Here is a 17779-nt window from a genome sequence, read left to right as displayed (position 1 = left end):
TGGTATTTAAAGCTACACAGTAATTCAGCAAAAACCTTTTTTTCAAGTTGCAAAGGGTTTCTTCTACATATATTTTGAAAGCAATCACTAACCATGCTTTCTTGCCTATGCAGGTAGTTTCATATAGCCAGCAAGAGTAATAAATAACCTCGAATTATTACATTTTGCTAACGTACACATTATTTTACTGGAAGCACCGTTAGTAATGCAATGTGAGCTCACTGCATTATCTTAGAGCTCTTTCCCCTAAAGTAAAAGCTTTGCATTAATGAACCATATATACAAGTTGAAACAACTTATAGATAAGGATACAGTAATTTCCTTACTGGCAGACAACCCTTTTTTACACCAACTTGTCTCGGTACTATAAACTGTCAGTGAAAGGGTTTGTCTGGGGGTGTTGCAAGGGAATTTTAGCATTTATATGGGCACATTTATTTTAGCACTGGGCCTGAGGCCTGTGCACTCTTACCTAGTTACATGTCATTTTATTCTTATTATTATTTTAGCAGAGCTTCTTTTTAGTGGTGATGTTTTATTATTTTTAACAGTTGTCCTTCCATGCAGAATTTGTTATTCATTTCTTTGGACAACATTTTCATCCTGTGCTCAACCCAAGGCTGCACACAATAGTTTACAGGGTATTGCCGGTCCAAAGAGTACAATGTCTACCCTACAGAGAAAAATATGTGTTTTCACGTCAGGGGAGTTCTATGAACAACAGAATGTTTTATTATAAAACACCACACTGCCAGGACATTCTAGCCAGCCATCCATCTTATGCTGCACGTTGTCGTCACAGTATCGGCTGAAACTCTGCTTCTTATCTTCATCCATGTGGGAGGATTCCCAGGAAACCAAACAGACCTCTTCTCTAACTATAGCACATGTATGGGGATTGGGTTTCCAACCAGGGACTAGACGGGCAGCTTAGGGTGAACACTGTTGTTATGTTCATGTAGAATTTTAGCAGTGCAGGTAGGGATTTTAGGTTCACTATTTTGACAGTATGGTGGGACTTTTCCTCTGTTTCACTTTCCTAGTCAACGCAATAATAGTGTTGTGTTTCATTATCCTAATAATCGCAATTCATGCCTTTTTAAATAGAATGCAGATGCTTCAATAAAACGTAATGAACCAAATCTTGCTTCTGTTTGTCTTTGCATGTATGAGACATGTATAACTCAGAGAAAGGGGTAAGATCTGTTCCACTACGACTTTCCTGAGAAGTCTTAGAGTGTCATCTGATAGGCTGCCACAAATCACCTTTACTCTAGGGTACTGGTGAGGTGCTTCTAGCTAGCAGAAATGGTTAGGCTGACAGCTATCATTCAGACTCGGTCCCCCATGCTCAGTGGTGCTGCCACCCAAAATCTAGCAATCTCATTCGTACAGCGAGAGTCCTATGATGGGGGATCCCTACCTGTCCACAGGACAAACTAAACATGAAGATTTGTTGTCCTTTACCTCTAACTAATATGTCTTGGGGGTTGGTCAGTAGGAATTCCACCACCCTGACAATCTACATATGGAACACAACTTTAGCATAGTAACATTGGAATAAAGAGTTATGATGATAATAATAAGGCTAATAAGATTAATCCACAAAGGATTTTTGTGTGTATTGATACCCCACCCTTCTGGACACAGGGATTCACCATGATTACTTTTTGATTGTGACTCTAGGTACAGCCATGGTGGTGTCCAATCACTTTCACATTCAAACCCTACCTAGTTCTGAAACAGTTATGTCTCAGACCCAGTCTGTCTGCTTAACTATTTGCTTGAGTTGTGTGCTATGTTTTAAGCAGCATGGCGGTTCCATAAATGTGCTTTGATGGCTCAAGCATGTTAATTGTGAAGGAGTAAAGTCTACATCCTTACTTCATGAAAGTGTTTGAATTTGGTGACTCATAATGTGACCCTTGCTAACCTGATTACTGTACATTGTCACACACTGATAACATCCCCACTTGCCAAGAAACACCAATGGTCGTGTGTTGTTGTGACATACTATGTGCTATACATTATACACGGAGGGGGTGTGGGGTCAGTCCTCACTTATTCTTGGATTGCTGTCTACCTCAGTTCTCCGCTCCTTTTTCAATGGATTTCCTCCTTCGGCTTGCCCCTCATGGATTATTACTGCATCACATATTTTCTGACTGGACAAATTGTATCCTTCTAATGCTTACATGAGGGGAGTATTTTTTTTATATCTCAGTTTAGCACTTATTGGAAGTACATAGCTTTCCTTCGAGACCAGAGTTCTTTTTATTTTGTTGCTTCATAAAAACAGTCTTCGTAGTTTGGCTTTTTAACATTTTTTATGAAAAGCTGAAGTGAATGATTATTTTGACCTCTCCCTCCTTTGATGACCTGCCACCCATCCCATTCTCACGTTGACTTCTTTTCGTTTGCTCTTCACATCAGCTCACTATCTCTTCACTTGACCCTGTTCTGCCCTTCCCACCTCCTTGCCTTTTTTCTCATCTCCATATGCTTTCTTCTCCGTTAGCTTCTATCCCATCCATACCTTTCCTGCATTGCTGCCTTTTCTCTCCCCCACGTCTTGCCCTCTCTCATTGTTTTATCATCCACCCATTCACTCCTCTCCCTTTACTCTTTCTCTCCCCTGTCCATTCACTCTTTGTCTGTCTGCTACTCCCTGCCTTTCATCTACCTGGCAATGATTAATCGCCTGCTTTTTTTATTTATTTTGTTTTTCTGCGAAGGCCTGCCAGTTGCATGCTTTTTCCAGCCACTCGCTCCTTTGCATGTGCATGGCATCCTGCACCTGATTTATCCTTAATTTACCATTCCACCATATCCATCTGCCATCTTGGAATGTAAATTAGTAATAAACTATAAAAAAACAATAACAAAACATTTTAAGAATGCAGCTGGTGCGTTAGCATGCTTGCACAAGTACACGCAGGCATACTAAAATGTTTTTGTCATACTTTATAAGAAAAAACATTCCAAGAAGGCTACCAACATCACACATGGGCAGTCACTTTGGATAGTATTTTTTCTCATAAAATAGCACAGAAAATCCAAAATTTCAAAGATGGCCGCTTGTGCATACTTGCTGATGTCCCACAGACATTCTTTGATTTTTTTCATAATTCTCAAATTACGGTTCCAGGATGACCGATGGCCATTTTCAAATGGTAAATTATTGATAAAGTATGCATGATGCCAAACAAGCACTGTCAAAACCACCAGCTCTGGGCTTTGCCAAAGATTGTTAACATTATTTCAACAGGTGTAAACTGTTCCTGAACACAAGAAGCAGCAATAAAACCATATGGAACACTGCATATTTTTCTGAACGGCATGTTAAGCTATAGAGAACCTTCTGTGATTCAACAATATTTTTTCATTGATTTATTGAAATAGTAATGGTCTTCAGAATCCTACATTCGTGTGCTGTTTCCTGTGGAGCTCAACTCTTGGGTTTTTCTCCAGTGACATTGTTGCTCTTGTTTCCAGATGAAGTGATAAAGCTTCATTCTATTAAAAAAAGGAACATTTTGACCTTAATATATATCCACAAAAACAATTTCATTATCCTGTTTATCATTGAGATAGCTAGAGGCTGCTACGAGATGGCATTGGCCAAACACCATGGATAGAAAGACTGCAAACATTCATTTCTAAGACTTCATCTGTAGGTTTTGTGCAGAGAGATGAAATTATATCATTCACAATTCCCTTACATCATTTCAGTTCTCATCTTCCAGTGAACACTGATTCATAAGGGCATTTGTGTATCTATATAACATTTAAATGTATAAATAGCAGCACTGTAAAGGGAAACATTCTAGTGACCTTTTGCACTTGTAAAAGTAATTACTCACTCCCAATGACCCAACAGTATGGAAGAAATGGAAGTGTTGAAAATTGATTTACTAACACCGAAAGGTCTACCACTAAGGAATAATTTTAGTGTTGTAAATTGATTTATTAAATGCTGTCAAGTCCAAAGAATGCACTCGAAATTAATCTAACTCTTAACACCTAAATTAATGTTCAACATGCTGTCCTGCTGTGTTCTCTGGCCAATAAACACACAGTCTACTAAAGAAAGTTGCTGATTGAAAGACAGTGCAAATCAGTCCCACAACACAATATACATAATAACGCCAATAGGCTTAAACCAAGTACTCAGATCAATAGTGAATTCATCCAGAGTTGTTTGATAATCACTCATCAACCATTTTGTTGTGTATTCCCCTACTTAGCCATAATCCATTGCACTGATGTGGTAAGAAAAACTTCAGTGAAATTTGAACAATATATTGTATTGACATTATCCAGTGATGAACTTAACAGGTCATAAGGCATTGTTGATCAAAGACTCATCAGGTGTATACTGTTTCTAATGCCCGTTGGCCACAATCTGTCAAAGATACAGAGATATCCAAATTGACAACATGGCAAGGTCCCTGTCATGCAGGACAACATGGTTTCCCAGTTGGTTCAGTTATTGTAGCGTAATATGTGCTTCCAACAATGTTAATTAATTCTGTCAGATCTCAAAATGTATGCTACGTGATTGACCCTTGCTTTAGTAATAGATTTTTCTATCCTCTGCTGAACGCGGTTTAACTCAAAGTTGTCTGAAGCACAAATGATGATACAATAATTGAACAAATTGGAAACCACGTTGTCCTGTATGGGAGGGTGTTATATCCTATATCCAGGTGGGAGCGCGAGAAGGTGAATGTGAGAATGTGTGTGTTGTGTGTGCGCGAGGATACGAATGGAGAATGGTGAGCGTGCGATGGAATGGAAGGTGCGTGTGAGGAGAGAAGTGACGGTTGCGGGGAGAGGCGGAGGTCGGGATGCTTTCTCTACGGATAAGTTTACAGTTTCTAGAATAAACAAGATGAGTCATCTTTGAAGCTGTGTCCTGGTTTTACATACGCCTCACTTCTACACTGGCGACGAGAGGCTTTCCCACACCAGCTTCGGAAAGCATCCTGACTTGAGAAGACATTTTTGGAAGGAAAAGGAGACGTCTATGAACTCGGTTGAACTGTAACCGTGATGAACTCTATTGGACTGTAACCGTAAGCTGCCTATAATTTCATGATTTTCTTCGTTTTCAACCGTACTTCATACTTCTGTCTTGAGCGCAGATTGCGCTCTCGAGCTCCCTGTTGCCAAGACAACCGAAGTGCTTGCTGATGTCAGGGCAATTCTCACGCAGTTTCCAGCGCAATGTTATTTTAAGGCATTTTTAAGGCAACTTACATGCTTTTAAAGCTTAAAACCTTCAGTGTTTCCTGTTTCCAGGACAATTCTTTTACTTATTCTGCTAAGTCATATGAAGAGCTAATTTCGGCGTCCATTGCTATCATGCTGTTCTTTTTACCGTTCCTTCTCGCTTGCCGTTTCTTCTGCGACTGCCACGCAAGATTGTCAGAAATAAACCTTTTCAAGTATTTTTACACTAGCTACTTATATATATATATAATTTTTTTCTTCTCTTTCTGTAGTGTTTTTTTTTCTCTACACAATGCAGAATGTTGCTGCTGCTCCTTTTTTTCTCTCCACTCCTGGAGATCCTCCAATCAAGTGGAGCAAGTGGAAGAAGGTATTCGAAAGATATTCTAGAGTTTGTGGTACATCACTTAGTACTGAAAGGAGGACTGCTTTGTTACTTCACTGCCTAGGTACGGAAGGTCAAGAGATTTTCGACCATCTCCCAGATATTCCTGACACTGATTCTATTGCCTTAAACGAATATGAAATTTGTATTAAAAAATTAGACTTACATTATCTACCGAAAATCAGCACAATTTTGGAGAGGTACTATTTCGGTAGGAGACTACAAGTTGAAGGAGAAACAGTTGAGAATTACTTAACAGACCTGAGACGTTTGGCCTCCTCATGCAAGTTTGGCTCTACTTTGGATGAACGAATTTGTGATCAATTCATGCTAGGATGCAAAATGGATAAAGTACGTGACGAGCTCTGGTTGTTAGATGATCCACATCTAGATAAGGTCATTCTACTTGCAAAAAGAATTGAACACTCTGTAAAGTGTGTTGAGGTCATGAAGAAAGTGGTCTAACTATAAAGGCTGAGAAGTGCAAGTTTGGAGTGGAGGCCATTGATTATCTAGGGCACACTATTTCTGGTGGGGGTGTTTTACCCAAGAAAGAACTGGTCGACATTATTCGGTGTTTGTTTTCCCCTACATCGAAAGAGGAACTAGTGCGATTCCTTGGTATGGCTAAATTTTACAGTAAATTTGTCAGGAATTTTGCCAGTTCATGTTTTAACATGAGAAGTTTGCTAAAAAAGGGTACTGATTTCAAGTGGGATGATGAGTGTGAGAGGGAATTTAGCAGTATCAAGGACTCTCTTGTGATAGCGCCCACACTCAAGAATTTTAATCCTAATATGCGTTCTATTTTGACGACCGATGCCAGTAACAAAGGGTTGGGAGCAGTTTTACAACAAGGTGGTTTAAATCCAGAAAACACCATTGCCTTCATTTCTAGGAGTCTTAGAGGTGCTGAGAGCAAATATTCTGTGATCGAGAGGGAGGCACTGGCGGTTTTTTGGGCAATTAAGAAGTTAAAAAAGTTTTTGTGGGGAGGTTCTTTTGTCGTGCGGACTGATCACAAACCTTTATGTCAAGTTTTCTACTCTAAGGGAATTGATTCTGTCTCTAGCAGGATCACTAAGTGGATTGTTGGATTACAGGAATACGATTTTATCGTAGAATATGTTCCTGGTTCTCATAACTTGTCGGCTGATGTTTTATCTAGATTAGTTTCTACAGAAAGTAGGAACCATGAGAGTGAAGGTCTGGAGGGTGATGATACAGAATGTTTTGATCGAGTGTGTGAAGTCAGTTTTGAAATAATCCCTGAGGTCAAATGGCGTGAAGAAACCTTAAGAGATGTGGTGCTACAAGAAGTCATCAAGTTGATACAAGGTGATTGGAGGATTAAAAATAAAGGTTGTGGGGGAAGTGCTGAATTTTGGAATGTGAGAAATGAATTGGTTTGTGTTGATGGGCTGTTATTGAGAGGTACAAGGTTGGTTCCTCCTAGAAGTGTGAGGAGTCAATTAGTAAATCAGGCTCACGATAGTCACATGGGCATTTCTAAAACCAAAGAGAGGTTGCGTTCCTCCTATTGGTGGCCAGGTATGGACGTGCAAGCTGAAAGGGTTGTCAGAGATTGTCCACAGTGTGCGGTGAGTGAAAAGGCTTTGAAACCTCGTGTTCAACCCATGATCACTAAGGAAACTCCAAAAGGTCCGTGGCAAGACATTGCACTTGATATCTTAGGACCCATTCATAGTGGTGGTATGGCTGAATACGTGATTGTGGTTATTGATATGTTTTCAAGGTGGCCTGAGGTAAATTTTACTGGAAGTATCGACACTAACAAGGTGATTAAATTTATCAAGAAGTTAATAATTCAAGAAGGCTTACCCACTACCATTCTCATAGATAATGGAATACAGTTAGTTTCAGGAGAAATGAATGAGTTTTTGCATGGGTGTGGTGTCAAACACAAACTCTGTGCGTTGTACTATCCTGAGTGTAATGGTATGGTGGAACGTTTCAATCGGGTTTTCAAAGAAACCATCTCAATTGCTAAGGATAACCAATTGAATTGGAAGGAAGAAGTGCTAAAAAAGGTCTATCTCTATAGACATACCCCTCACACGTCTACAGGGGAGACACCTTTTTCTCTGTTTCGAGGTAGGCGTGGAAATTCTGAATTGGAACCTTCTTGGGTTAATAATTTACTTGATGGCAGGGGTAGGATGATGGTGAATGATGAGTGGAGGTCCAGGGAGTGTGCAAAGAGGGTGAAGAGTAAAATAAATTTTGATAAAACTCATGCTGTGAAGAAAACGGAAGTTCATGTTGGTGATTATGTTCTTATCAAAAATCCTCTAATGAAAAAAAAACTCTCTGGTCCCATGGAGGTTGTGAAGTTATTTACTAATGCTGTGAAAACAGATGATAATAGAGTTTGGAATTTGAATAGAATTGTTAAATTTAGAGGAAATCTCAATTCCTTGTGTAGGGATGTATCTCATAAGAAGGCCGTTGGAGTCTCCACACAGAACTCAGACTCTAGTGGTCGGAAGGACACACAGATCTCAGACTCAAGTAGTCGGAAGGATACCGCTGAAGAGTTGCCATGCAGTTCAGATGTGAGGAGATCGAACAGATCTGTCAAACCTCCGTCATATCTCAAAGACTATAACTTGTTGTGAAGTATCTATTTTACAAAATGCTGTAGTTAGTTATAATTAGTTTGCATGTTAAAAAAATAATGTTTATGTTCTGTTACTGTTGTTTTGGTTAAAGAAGGGAGAAGTGTTATATCCTATATCCAGGTGGGAGCGCGAGAAGGTGAATGTGAGAATGTGTGTGTTGTGTGTGCGCGAGGATACGAATGGAGAATGGTGAGCGTGCGATGGAATGGAAGGTGCGTGTGAGGAGAGAAGTGACGGTTGCGGGGAGAGGCGGAGGTCGGGATGCTTTCTCTACGGATAAGTTTACAGTTTCTAGAATAAACAAGACGAGTCATCTTTGAAGCTGTGTCCTGGTTTTACATACGCCTCACTTCTACAGAGGGACCAAGCCATATTGTGCCATTTTGGTGATCTATTCAACTTTGACAGATTGTGGACACTGGGCATGAGAAACAGTATATGGCTGACGAAGGGTCTTTGACCCAAAATGCATTGGGACCAGTTAAGTTTGTTGTCGGATAATGACGATACCATATATTATTTACATTTTACTGGGAAGTTTTGCTTTCTACATCAATGCAATGGATTATTGCTAATTATGTTAATACACAGAAACCAAGGAATGGTGATTTATTAAACAACTCTGGATGAATTCACTATTGAACTGAGTACTTGTGTTTAAGCCTATTGGCGTTATGACATACAGTTAGTCTTGGTGCTGATTTGCACTGTCTTGCAATCAGCAATTTTCTTTAGTAAATGGATTTATTCCCACATAAAGGTTCATCATAATGCACACATTTTAGGTTGGGGTATGAGTACTACAAGTAGAGAACATCTGCAATGAGTAATGGAAACTCACAAAATTGCAAGTTTCTGGATTTCCCAGACATTTTGCAGGTAATTTTCCAACCTAACATTTTTCTCCCCTTGTGGAGAAGTAAATCATTTTTTGCAGTCTGATTTCTTTGTAGTAGTAGTATTACGGAGCACATTTGGGAATCACCTATTAAACAACCGACTGAAATGGGAGCAATCACTCAAGGAAGGAGTTCTGTCAAAATAATTTTTCATACTGAGCTACTGTTGGTAGTGTTACTATGCAAGGGACTGATTTGCATCACTACCATCTACCAAAATAGTTCCCTAAATTAGCTTTACCCGTTCTTGGTGTTCATTTATGTGAACCTTGGCTCCAGAGGCTCAAACACATGAGATGTCTTCTTTTACAACTCCTCACTCGCCATCACTTCCTTTACATGTTAGTTTTCTGTAACACAGCCCTCCCATTTTAAGCGTGTTTTTATGCTTCATCCTGTTTAACCACATGACTTCTCCCCTGTGAAATTCATGCATCGCCCCCATTCTTCTCACAGTGCTTTCTCCCAATCCTTTCATTTTCCTTTGCTTCACTGATCCCATCATGGTGATGGGAAAACAGATATGAACTGGGTTTTGGCATGGGATCTGGCTAAGATCAACATATTATCCTAGAACATAAACTTCAAAACCTAGCAAGCAAATATTAATAAAAATATAAGCAACTAGGTTAGAATGGTAGCACCTTAGCTAAGTTGAAAAATCTTACAGTTTTCCTGACAGAGTGATTAGGATGTCTCAAAGTCAGGAGTGTGTGCAGCGAAACACAACCAAAAGCCTGAAGTGCTCATATGAGTGTTTTTTGCCTTATTTTGTACAGGTACATTTTCAAAACTAGGATGTAATTTGCAAGCAAAGACTTAAAGAACTTTGTTAGTTAACTGGGTAAATAAACAAAAAACCTAGAGCTAGCATTTAAGTATGACTAAAATATGCAAATAGAATGATTTTTTAGAGTAAATCCGTGTTTGTAAATCACAAAACAAAATCTAGCGCTTATAAACCGCAATTAAAATGACACAAATATGGACTTATTTTAAATGGCAATAAATATATAGGCAATTCGAGGGGTATGTGGCGCACCAGCTGAAGGGAGTGAAAACCCACAAACTTTCAAGTTTCTGGGAATTCACAAAGCTTTTTCAGGTCATTCCCTACCCTAGAAACGGCCACAGATTCACATCAGGAGGGGAAGTGTTTTTTTTTTTCCCCCAGACAGAAAATAATTTCCTCCTACACAAAAATAACAAAGTAAAGGCCAGATGTACCAAGGGGTTTTACCCATTCTGTGTCTATGGAAAAATGCTTTAGTACATATGGCCTTTAGTTGTAAAAGAAACGGAAATCAAATTATGCAGCACATTAGCATGTTTAAATGTACATTTGCTACATTCATACATGTTGAAAGCATTTTGCATATGCAACAAGAATTCAGGAAAAAATCCATAACTACTATTTGTGATTTCAAAAGTATACTGAAATCTACTCTATATGTTGGTGTAAGCCTACAGAATTACATTTTCAACTAAGTTTAGTGCCTTAGTGGTACACATTGTATGGCAAGTACAATATTAGGAAAGAACATGACTGGGCTAACAGAGTAGTGATATAATATATTTACATTTAGATTGGATTATAAATATTAAAGTTGTAACTGATGTACCTGAATTGTGCAAAAACATTGTGTAGTTTTTGTGCTATAAACCAAAATCTAAGTTTCTATATGCGTTGGAGAAGACATAAAGTTACATAATTAACTTCTGCTTTTGATTGTTCGATTACACCCTTTCACAAGCTTAATTTTAAATTTCCAGTAACACCTTACCGTTTGCAAAAGGAAAGGTCTTATTTCCAGGGATACTTCAACACTGGCCTCCATTTCGATCTCAATGTCTCCAAGTTTGCAAATGATTTGTAAACAGCTGTTATCCTCTCTCGTGCAGAACTTTGGATAAATGTTATCAGATTGAGGAGAAAGAAAATTCAAGTTTAGGTCATTCGAATTTCATAATCGGTATAGATTCTTTCTACTGAAATAACTTGGTATTCTTTAATTAATAATGCAAACAATAAACTTGCCAAAGATCTGAAAGTTTGTTAAAGACAGAGGGGCTGGAATAATGTAGTAACTGCCTTGCTTCTCTGTTTTGGTATATGAAAACAAGCGTTGATAAAGGCAATAGAGCTGTTATTTTTTATCAAATGAAAGTGTCCTTTCATTGTCGATTCTTAGTGTGTGATTGGTGTGCAGATGAAAGTTGGCACGAGGCAAACGTTACATGAATGGATGAAGGGTTAAACACTTTGTTGGGTACTGCATGGTGCCATCGATGTTCATTGTTATCTCGGGGAGGGGGATCAATCCTTCGAGGGGTCATTGGTGATCATTACAGCCATGGATCATTACTACCTGTGGAAGTTAATCGTGTTACTGACTTTGGCCAGTGATACTCATTACTAACTAATATGTTGGGTTATCTACTTTCCTCATATATTCTTGTTTAATAAATGTGTTTGCTTTAACCTTACAAATATCAAATCTATTGTCTTTATCAGTGCTTGTGCGCCTTAACTTATGAGTGCTTGCAAGTTCTGATCCAAGTAAACTACACTGCCCACCGGGCACAAAATAATTCACTGTCTTCTTCTCCTCAATGCCCGATCAACTGGCACTTTAATTAATTAGATGGATGTGGAAATAAAGACATTAATTTAATGCATTCGAAAAACGAACACGTGCAGACGCTTCCCTGGGACCTTCAGGCCTCCCTTCCAAGTGGTGGGCTGAATGTGCAGAGCATGCAGCAGGCCCCCAGGCCTCTGTATAAGACCTCAACAGTATGTTCATAAGGCCTACATCACATGCATAGGGGAGCCTGCTCCATTTCGTCTATGCAGCAGTGTGCTATCCTCTGCCTTAGCAAAATTCTCTGTTACCACTTGTCTAGGCTTGACACAAAATTAAGGATTGCACGTTATTAAGTGCTCAAATACCAAAGGACATGCTGTGCTAGACTTCCATATTCAAAACGGTGCCTTCATGGATCCGGTATCTGTTTTAAGCAGTAGGGGCAGCCTCAAGCCACTGAAATGGCCTTAAGATGATTTTCTATCAATTATGGGCACATTCATCTGGCTATCACAAAAGGTTCACCCCAATAGTCAGAAACTGTGAAATGCTTATGAGTCCCAACACTTCCCCCCTTTCCTGTCAACTCATATAGAGAACAGTTAGGTCTCGCCTGCAGAGAGCTAAAAGAGGAGCTTATTGTGAATAATACAAACCAAAGTGGGCTTTAGGTCAGCATCTTGTTCATAACTGGATGGCTTTCTTTTCTATCTCCACATCTGCTCCAGATTCAATGGCTTTCCTCCCTATTCTTGCGTTTGTCCTACCAGGAGCGTTTACGTCTTACTGTGCTTTGGCATATATCCTTTCATCGCTGACACAGGAACATCTTAAGGACTTTGAGAGCACTTGGCCAAAAGTATTTTGGGGAGCTCTGTTCAGAACAGCTTCGAACTTATGATCCAGTTTGAACTCTTTCATGCCCTCATTGGACAGGGCACGGACAGTACACAGGCACACTCATACAAATTCTAAATGGGTTTACATCTATTTTTTTTAAGGGTTAAGGAGTGTGCTTTGAATATTGTAACACAGCCGTAACTCACTAGCACTGCAAATAACCTCTGCAGCACCTTCCCATTTCTCGTATGTGAGGTCCCGTTTTGATTTAAAAGATATGTTTTTATGGAAGTTGCATGAAACATATATACAACATTTATCTGCAAAAAGTCTGTAATAGACTCTCACACATCGCTCACATTGAAAATAAATAAACAAATTGTTTTAAAAAACAGTTTACTTTAAGAATTATTCGAGGTCATCAGGACAAGACTCTGCAGAACAAAGCTGGCTCTATCAGCCCCCTCCAAAGACTGGGGCCCTTGGCCAGAGACCACTTTACCCATGCCTTAAAACGTCTTTGTCCTGACATCAGAGTTGGCATTGCAGTGCATATGGGGGACTGCTTTCTCTCCTGCTTTATTAAACCTTCCTCCCCATCCTGTTTCTGTGAACCCAACAGTCTCTTCCCCCAGCTTACGGTCCTTTTCGTACCACCCACCAAATTATCTGTAGGCAGCGAGCTTGAATTTCTTTTTTTATACTTGCAGGGTGATAATGTAACTACTGGGAGGAGTCACCCACTCAGGCAATGAAGATGGAAACTTGAGAGGCATGTATTTAAACTGGTGCATAGCTCAAATCAAGCTACAGTTAGTTATGGACCAACGGAAAACTTAACAGATCTTCACCAGATAGGTTGAGGGGTGAAAGAACAGCATCCTGCCACCAATATTGCAATTTTGGATATGAACTACTCTCTTCTAAAGAGTGATGGAGCCGTTCCAGTGGTGTGCTCATCATATGGTTTGGAAAGGAGAGAATCTTTCTCTGTAACTAGATGGGAAAATTTAAGATTACATGTCAAACATAGGTGCCTGTATCCTTCTGTACTTTGGTTTACCCATCTTTGAAAGGTCCAAATCAGTATTGCAAGTGGCTTGAATGGAAGTGGCAACTACACTAGTTATTAAATGATCTAATAACCTAATCCCCTTTGGCAGTATAATAGAAAATCTTTTGACATACAAGAATGGACTTTTATGGAAGCTGCATTGTACAAGTACCCAACAAAATAAAATACGTTTTTTTTTCATTTTTTACAGTTTTAAGAACTCTGAATGCTGTGTATCCATTTTCACCCCTCCCCCCAAGTTTTCTGCGATTAAATATCCAATTTCTTTCAGGATAAGATGGTGTACAATGGAGCGCCGTACATTGGAGTGGGGTCCAATCGGATAGAGTAGAATGGAGTGGTATAGAGTGGAATGCCATACACTAGAGTGGCATACTATATTGCGTGCCCTTGCCATACACTACTAATTACCCCAGATATTACATCACTCATGGCATCTTCTATGACATTGATATTATCACTAACATTTGCAGTAAAATTGTTGAAGAGAAAACTGTGCTTGGCGAGGATGTGAGTTATAGTCACATTAAGGCACGAGTTATAGTTACATGAAATAACTAACTATAACAGATTAATTTCTATGGTTTTGTGCATGCACAATCTGAATCGCACTAGATCGTCCCTGTAACAGTTGATTTTCTTCAGTGACTATATATACATATATACACATTTCTGGTTGAATTTCCAGTTCAAGTGTTCTAACCACTGAGCTGGGTAATAATAAACATGTTAGTTCAGTGCCAGGATTCCCTTCTGAGTTAACATTCACTTTAGAAAAATACATGTTATTTTCTGTTCTATTTAAAACTGATATTGAATAAATCATGCAGCTTTGTTGAGACGTATTCCCTTGTTATATTGCACTTCTGGCTGTTAAGAATTACCCATTTAGAGGTATTCCAAATGGATAAAGCCTTATTTACATTATTGCTGGCTACCATGCCTGATGCACTTAGCTGATCACAATTTATAATCTTGTATGGGTTGCTTTCAAATGTAATCTTTTCGGATGTGGTCACTATTAAAACACTAATAATAAGAGTAGCTCAGAATAATTTTCATTGAACATAACTAGATTATATGACAGAAAAGGTTGGAGACTATATATTTATATATATATATATATATATATATATATATATATTGAGCACCCATGCATCAAATTTGTGCCTAAGAATATTCTTTATCACCTTAAGAATAGTAAACAGAGTAGTTCTGAAGGAGTAGCTCAGAATAAGTTTCATTGAACATCACTAGATTATATTACAGAAAAGGTTGGAGACTCCATATATATAAAATATATACTGAGCACCCACCCATCAAATTTGTGCCTACAAATATTCTTTATCACCTTAAGTATACTAGACAGAGTAGTTCTGTAAGCAGACAATCTGTTGGTCCTTAATAAAGACACAGATAAAGCCATAAATGACATCCAAAACAAGTTTGGCTTTGTCGCTGGGATCATAGCAATGTATACAATATTAAACTAATTTTCTGGACTTGGGCAACTGCAGAGAACGTCTGTCACAAAAGGCATGATACCTGGGGAGTAATCAAGAGCTAATATACAAAGATACCTCTCACACTCCAGCAATAGCAGAAACGTATAGATCTCTGTTGCTTTCTTTTTTTCATAATTCTTATTTTTATCCAAGAAAGAAAGTTCTTGCTACTAACATTGTACAGTGTATGTTCACCCTTGGGTCTCTTGTTGCTGAAATAACAGATGTTTACTGTTACCCAAATCAATGGTTCTCATTCTATTGACCTCAAAAGGGTGAAACACTCGGTGAACCACCTAGAATTCAAACTTGTGATCATGAAGTCAAACACTGATATCTGGAGTGGAAGTATTCGTCCCCTGAGCCACTAGACACAACTAATCATGAAATTAAAAAAAAAACATGATAATTATTTCTATGCTACCATTTTAATTCCTTCAAGGGGCTCCTTATCGCCCTTCAGACTATTTCAGTAAACTTAAGTGTTGGCTTAATGGTCTTAAATGGAAAAGAACAATGCAAAAATCTTCACAAAAAAATAAAGCATTAAAACAGAAGGCTACAGAACAGAATCCCATTAATTCTCTTTCAAATGACATTTAGTTTTCTGTATAATTACTATTAATATCCCAAGAACCCCAATATTTTATTGTTCAGATGTATTTCCTAGTCAGTAAAATGGCTTAGTGTGGTATCGCTCACTACTGCAGAAAGATGGAACATATTTAGAGCACAAGGCAGAAAAGGTGGTCTGTATTTTATTTGCATGTGTGCAGTTTTGAGTCCTCTGCTTATGCAGTCATTTTGCCTAGTGGACATATAGCGTTAAAGAACAGAGGAGGAGAATAAAACCCAGTTAGGCACCAGAATTCAATGCTCTTGATTTGGAAGAAAAAAGGGAAAGAGATATATATTTTTCTCTGTTATTCAAAAAGGACTGGATCCACTTAAGAATTAGGCCTGACAACTCCATCTTGTCTAGTATTTTAATGAGTTACATTTGATGCACCTCCACCAACAATTATAGAACAGTTTTAAAAAGTCCTTCAAGCAAGAAGGTATTTGCTGAAGAGCAATAGATATAATAAGGTATACAACATCTTGCATATTTCTTTTGCCAGCATCTTTGCCTTTCTTATGATATGCATATGGCTTCTATGTTTAATCATAAAAAAAATAAAACTGCTTCATCCTTCATGTTTAACACATTAACATTTCACATGATTGTCCAACCAAACCATTGGCGATCCAGAGCACCAAGGAGACGTGCTATTCACACAGGTACTGCATGATAGTTCTCAGTTTGATTTATTCACCAGCCTACCACATTATGAAGTGTACATTTAATTGCAGCTTCCCAAGAATCTGCAGTAGACAGACTACTTGTTACCAAACAATTCCTCAAATCTTCAGAAACGTTCAGCAGATAAAACTGAAATAAAACAATCTCACAGTGCTGCAGTGTTCTTAGGTTGTGCAACAGTATTGCTCTAATAGGTTTTGCAGTTATATTTAAGAAGTATAACTTGTGGCTGATAATCATATGTACTAATTACATTTCTCAAAATTTACACTTCAATGAGTCTCAGCAAAAGTGGAAGCAGGAAAAGAAAAATGCTGCTGAGAACTTGCATCTCAAGTGTATCAATTATTCAAGTCATTCACTGTAGTATATGTGGAGTTGCCAAAGAATGCAGGTGACTGTGATGAAGAGAGATCCTATGGAGTGTGAAAAGGAACAGGACACATTAAGCGGGGAAAGCACAGGGGGAAACCATGATAAAAACGAAACAAAAATGTGAGATAAATAACTGCCTTAATAGTAGGCATTATTATGATAACCTAAAAGAAACCCCTATATCAGACATAATAAATGTAAACAATAATCGAATATTAACGGTAAATAGCACATTAAGTTATCCTACTGCTCCTCTAATGATCAAAAGAAAGAAATGAAAACCAGTTTCCACTGGATGGGATATATATTTCTGGAACTGTTGTTAAATGGTTCTCTCTTTGTTATTTTAGGTGACATTTAGATTTTTCCATATTTTCTTTGGTGTTTCATGTGAAGAAGTAAATAAAGTAGGATGCAAAATGGGAATCCATGCCCGGACAAAAAGAGAGATGTTTTACTTTATACACTATTTTTCAGACTGTACATTAATTTGGTGTATTTGACATACATTGTCCACATAAATATTCAAAAATGCAGTCACCACTCCTGTCATTGAATAGTTTGGACTTAATAGACACAAAAAGATGAATAATCTGATGTACTTACCACACTTATCTTAGCACGTTTTGAGAAAAACAAGATGAGATCTTTCAACCAAGAATCCTGAGTCTCAGGTAAAGAGCAGTCTCTTGTATAATTCTTGAAAAAACACCCTCCAGCACTCGTCTGTAAATTAAAATCAATATTAATACAAACGTGCATCAACATAAATACAATTGGTGACACCTTTTAGTATTCTAGTGCGAGCATATTCATGTAGTGGAAGAATATTTCAGATATTTTGTCCAGGCCCTGTTTAAAACTAGGTGAGACAGTCCATTACACCATTTCTTCTGAACTGATTTTCTTGCAACTAATTTAGATTGATTGTC

At 38.3% G+C, this 17779-nt stretch overlaps 1 protein-coding gene across 1 annotated transcript in view; it reads right to left on the bottom strand.

The window, feature by feature from the left end:
- The window catches only part of ITGA4 (integrin subunit alpha 4), a 365777-nt gene that overhangs the window by 20718 nt on the left and 327280 nt on the right, over window positions 1-17779 (bottom strand). Inside the window, exons 24-26 of the mRNA XM_069225453.1 lie at window positions 17454-17573; window positions 10946-11065; window positions 3424-3516 (exon numbers count right to left, since the gene is read on the bottom strand). Of these exons, the coding sequence (XP_069081554.1) occupies window positions 3424-3516; window positions 10946-11065; window positions 17454-17573 (333 nt within the window). The remainder of the gene's footprint in view (window positions 1-3423; window positions 3517-10945; window positions 11066-17453; window positions 17574-17779) is intronic.

This window comes from Pleurodeles waltl, chromosome 3_1, assembly GCF_031143425.1.
Source record: "Pleurodeles waltl isolate 20211129_DDA chromosome 3_1, aPleWal1.hap1.20221129, whole genome shotgun sequence".
NCBI classification, from domain to species: domain Eukaryota; kingdom Metazoa; phylum Chordata; class Amphibia; order Caudata; family Salamandridae; genus Pleurodeles; species Pleurodeles waltl.
Note: the sequence above shows the minus strand (reverse complement) of the source record. Positions and strands in the feature narration are given on the sequence as shown.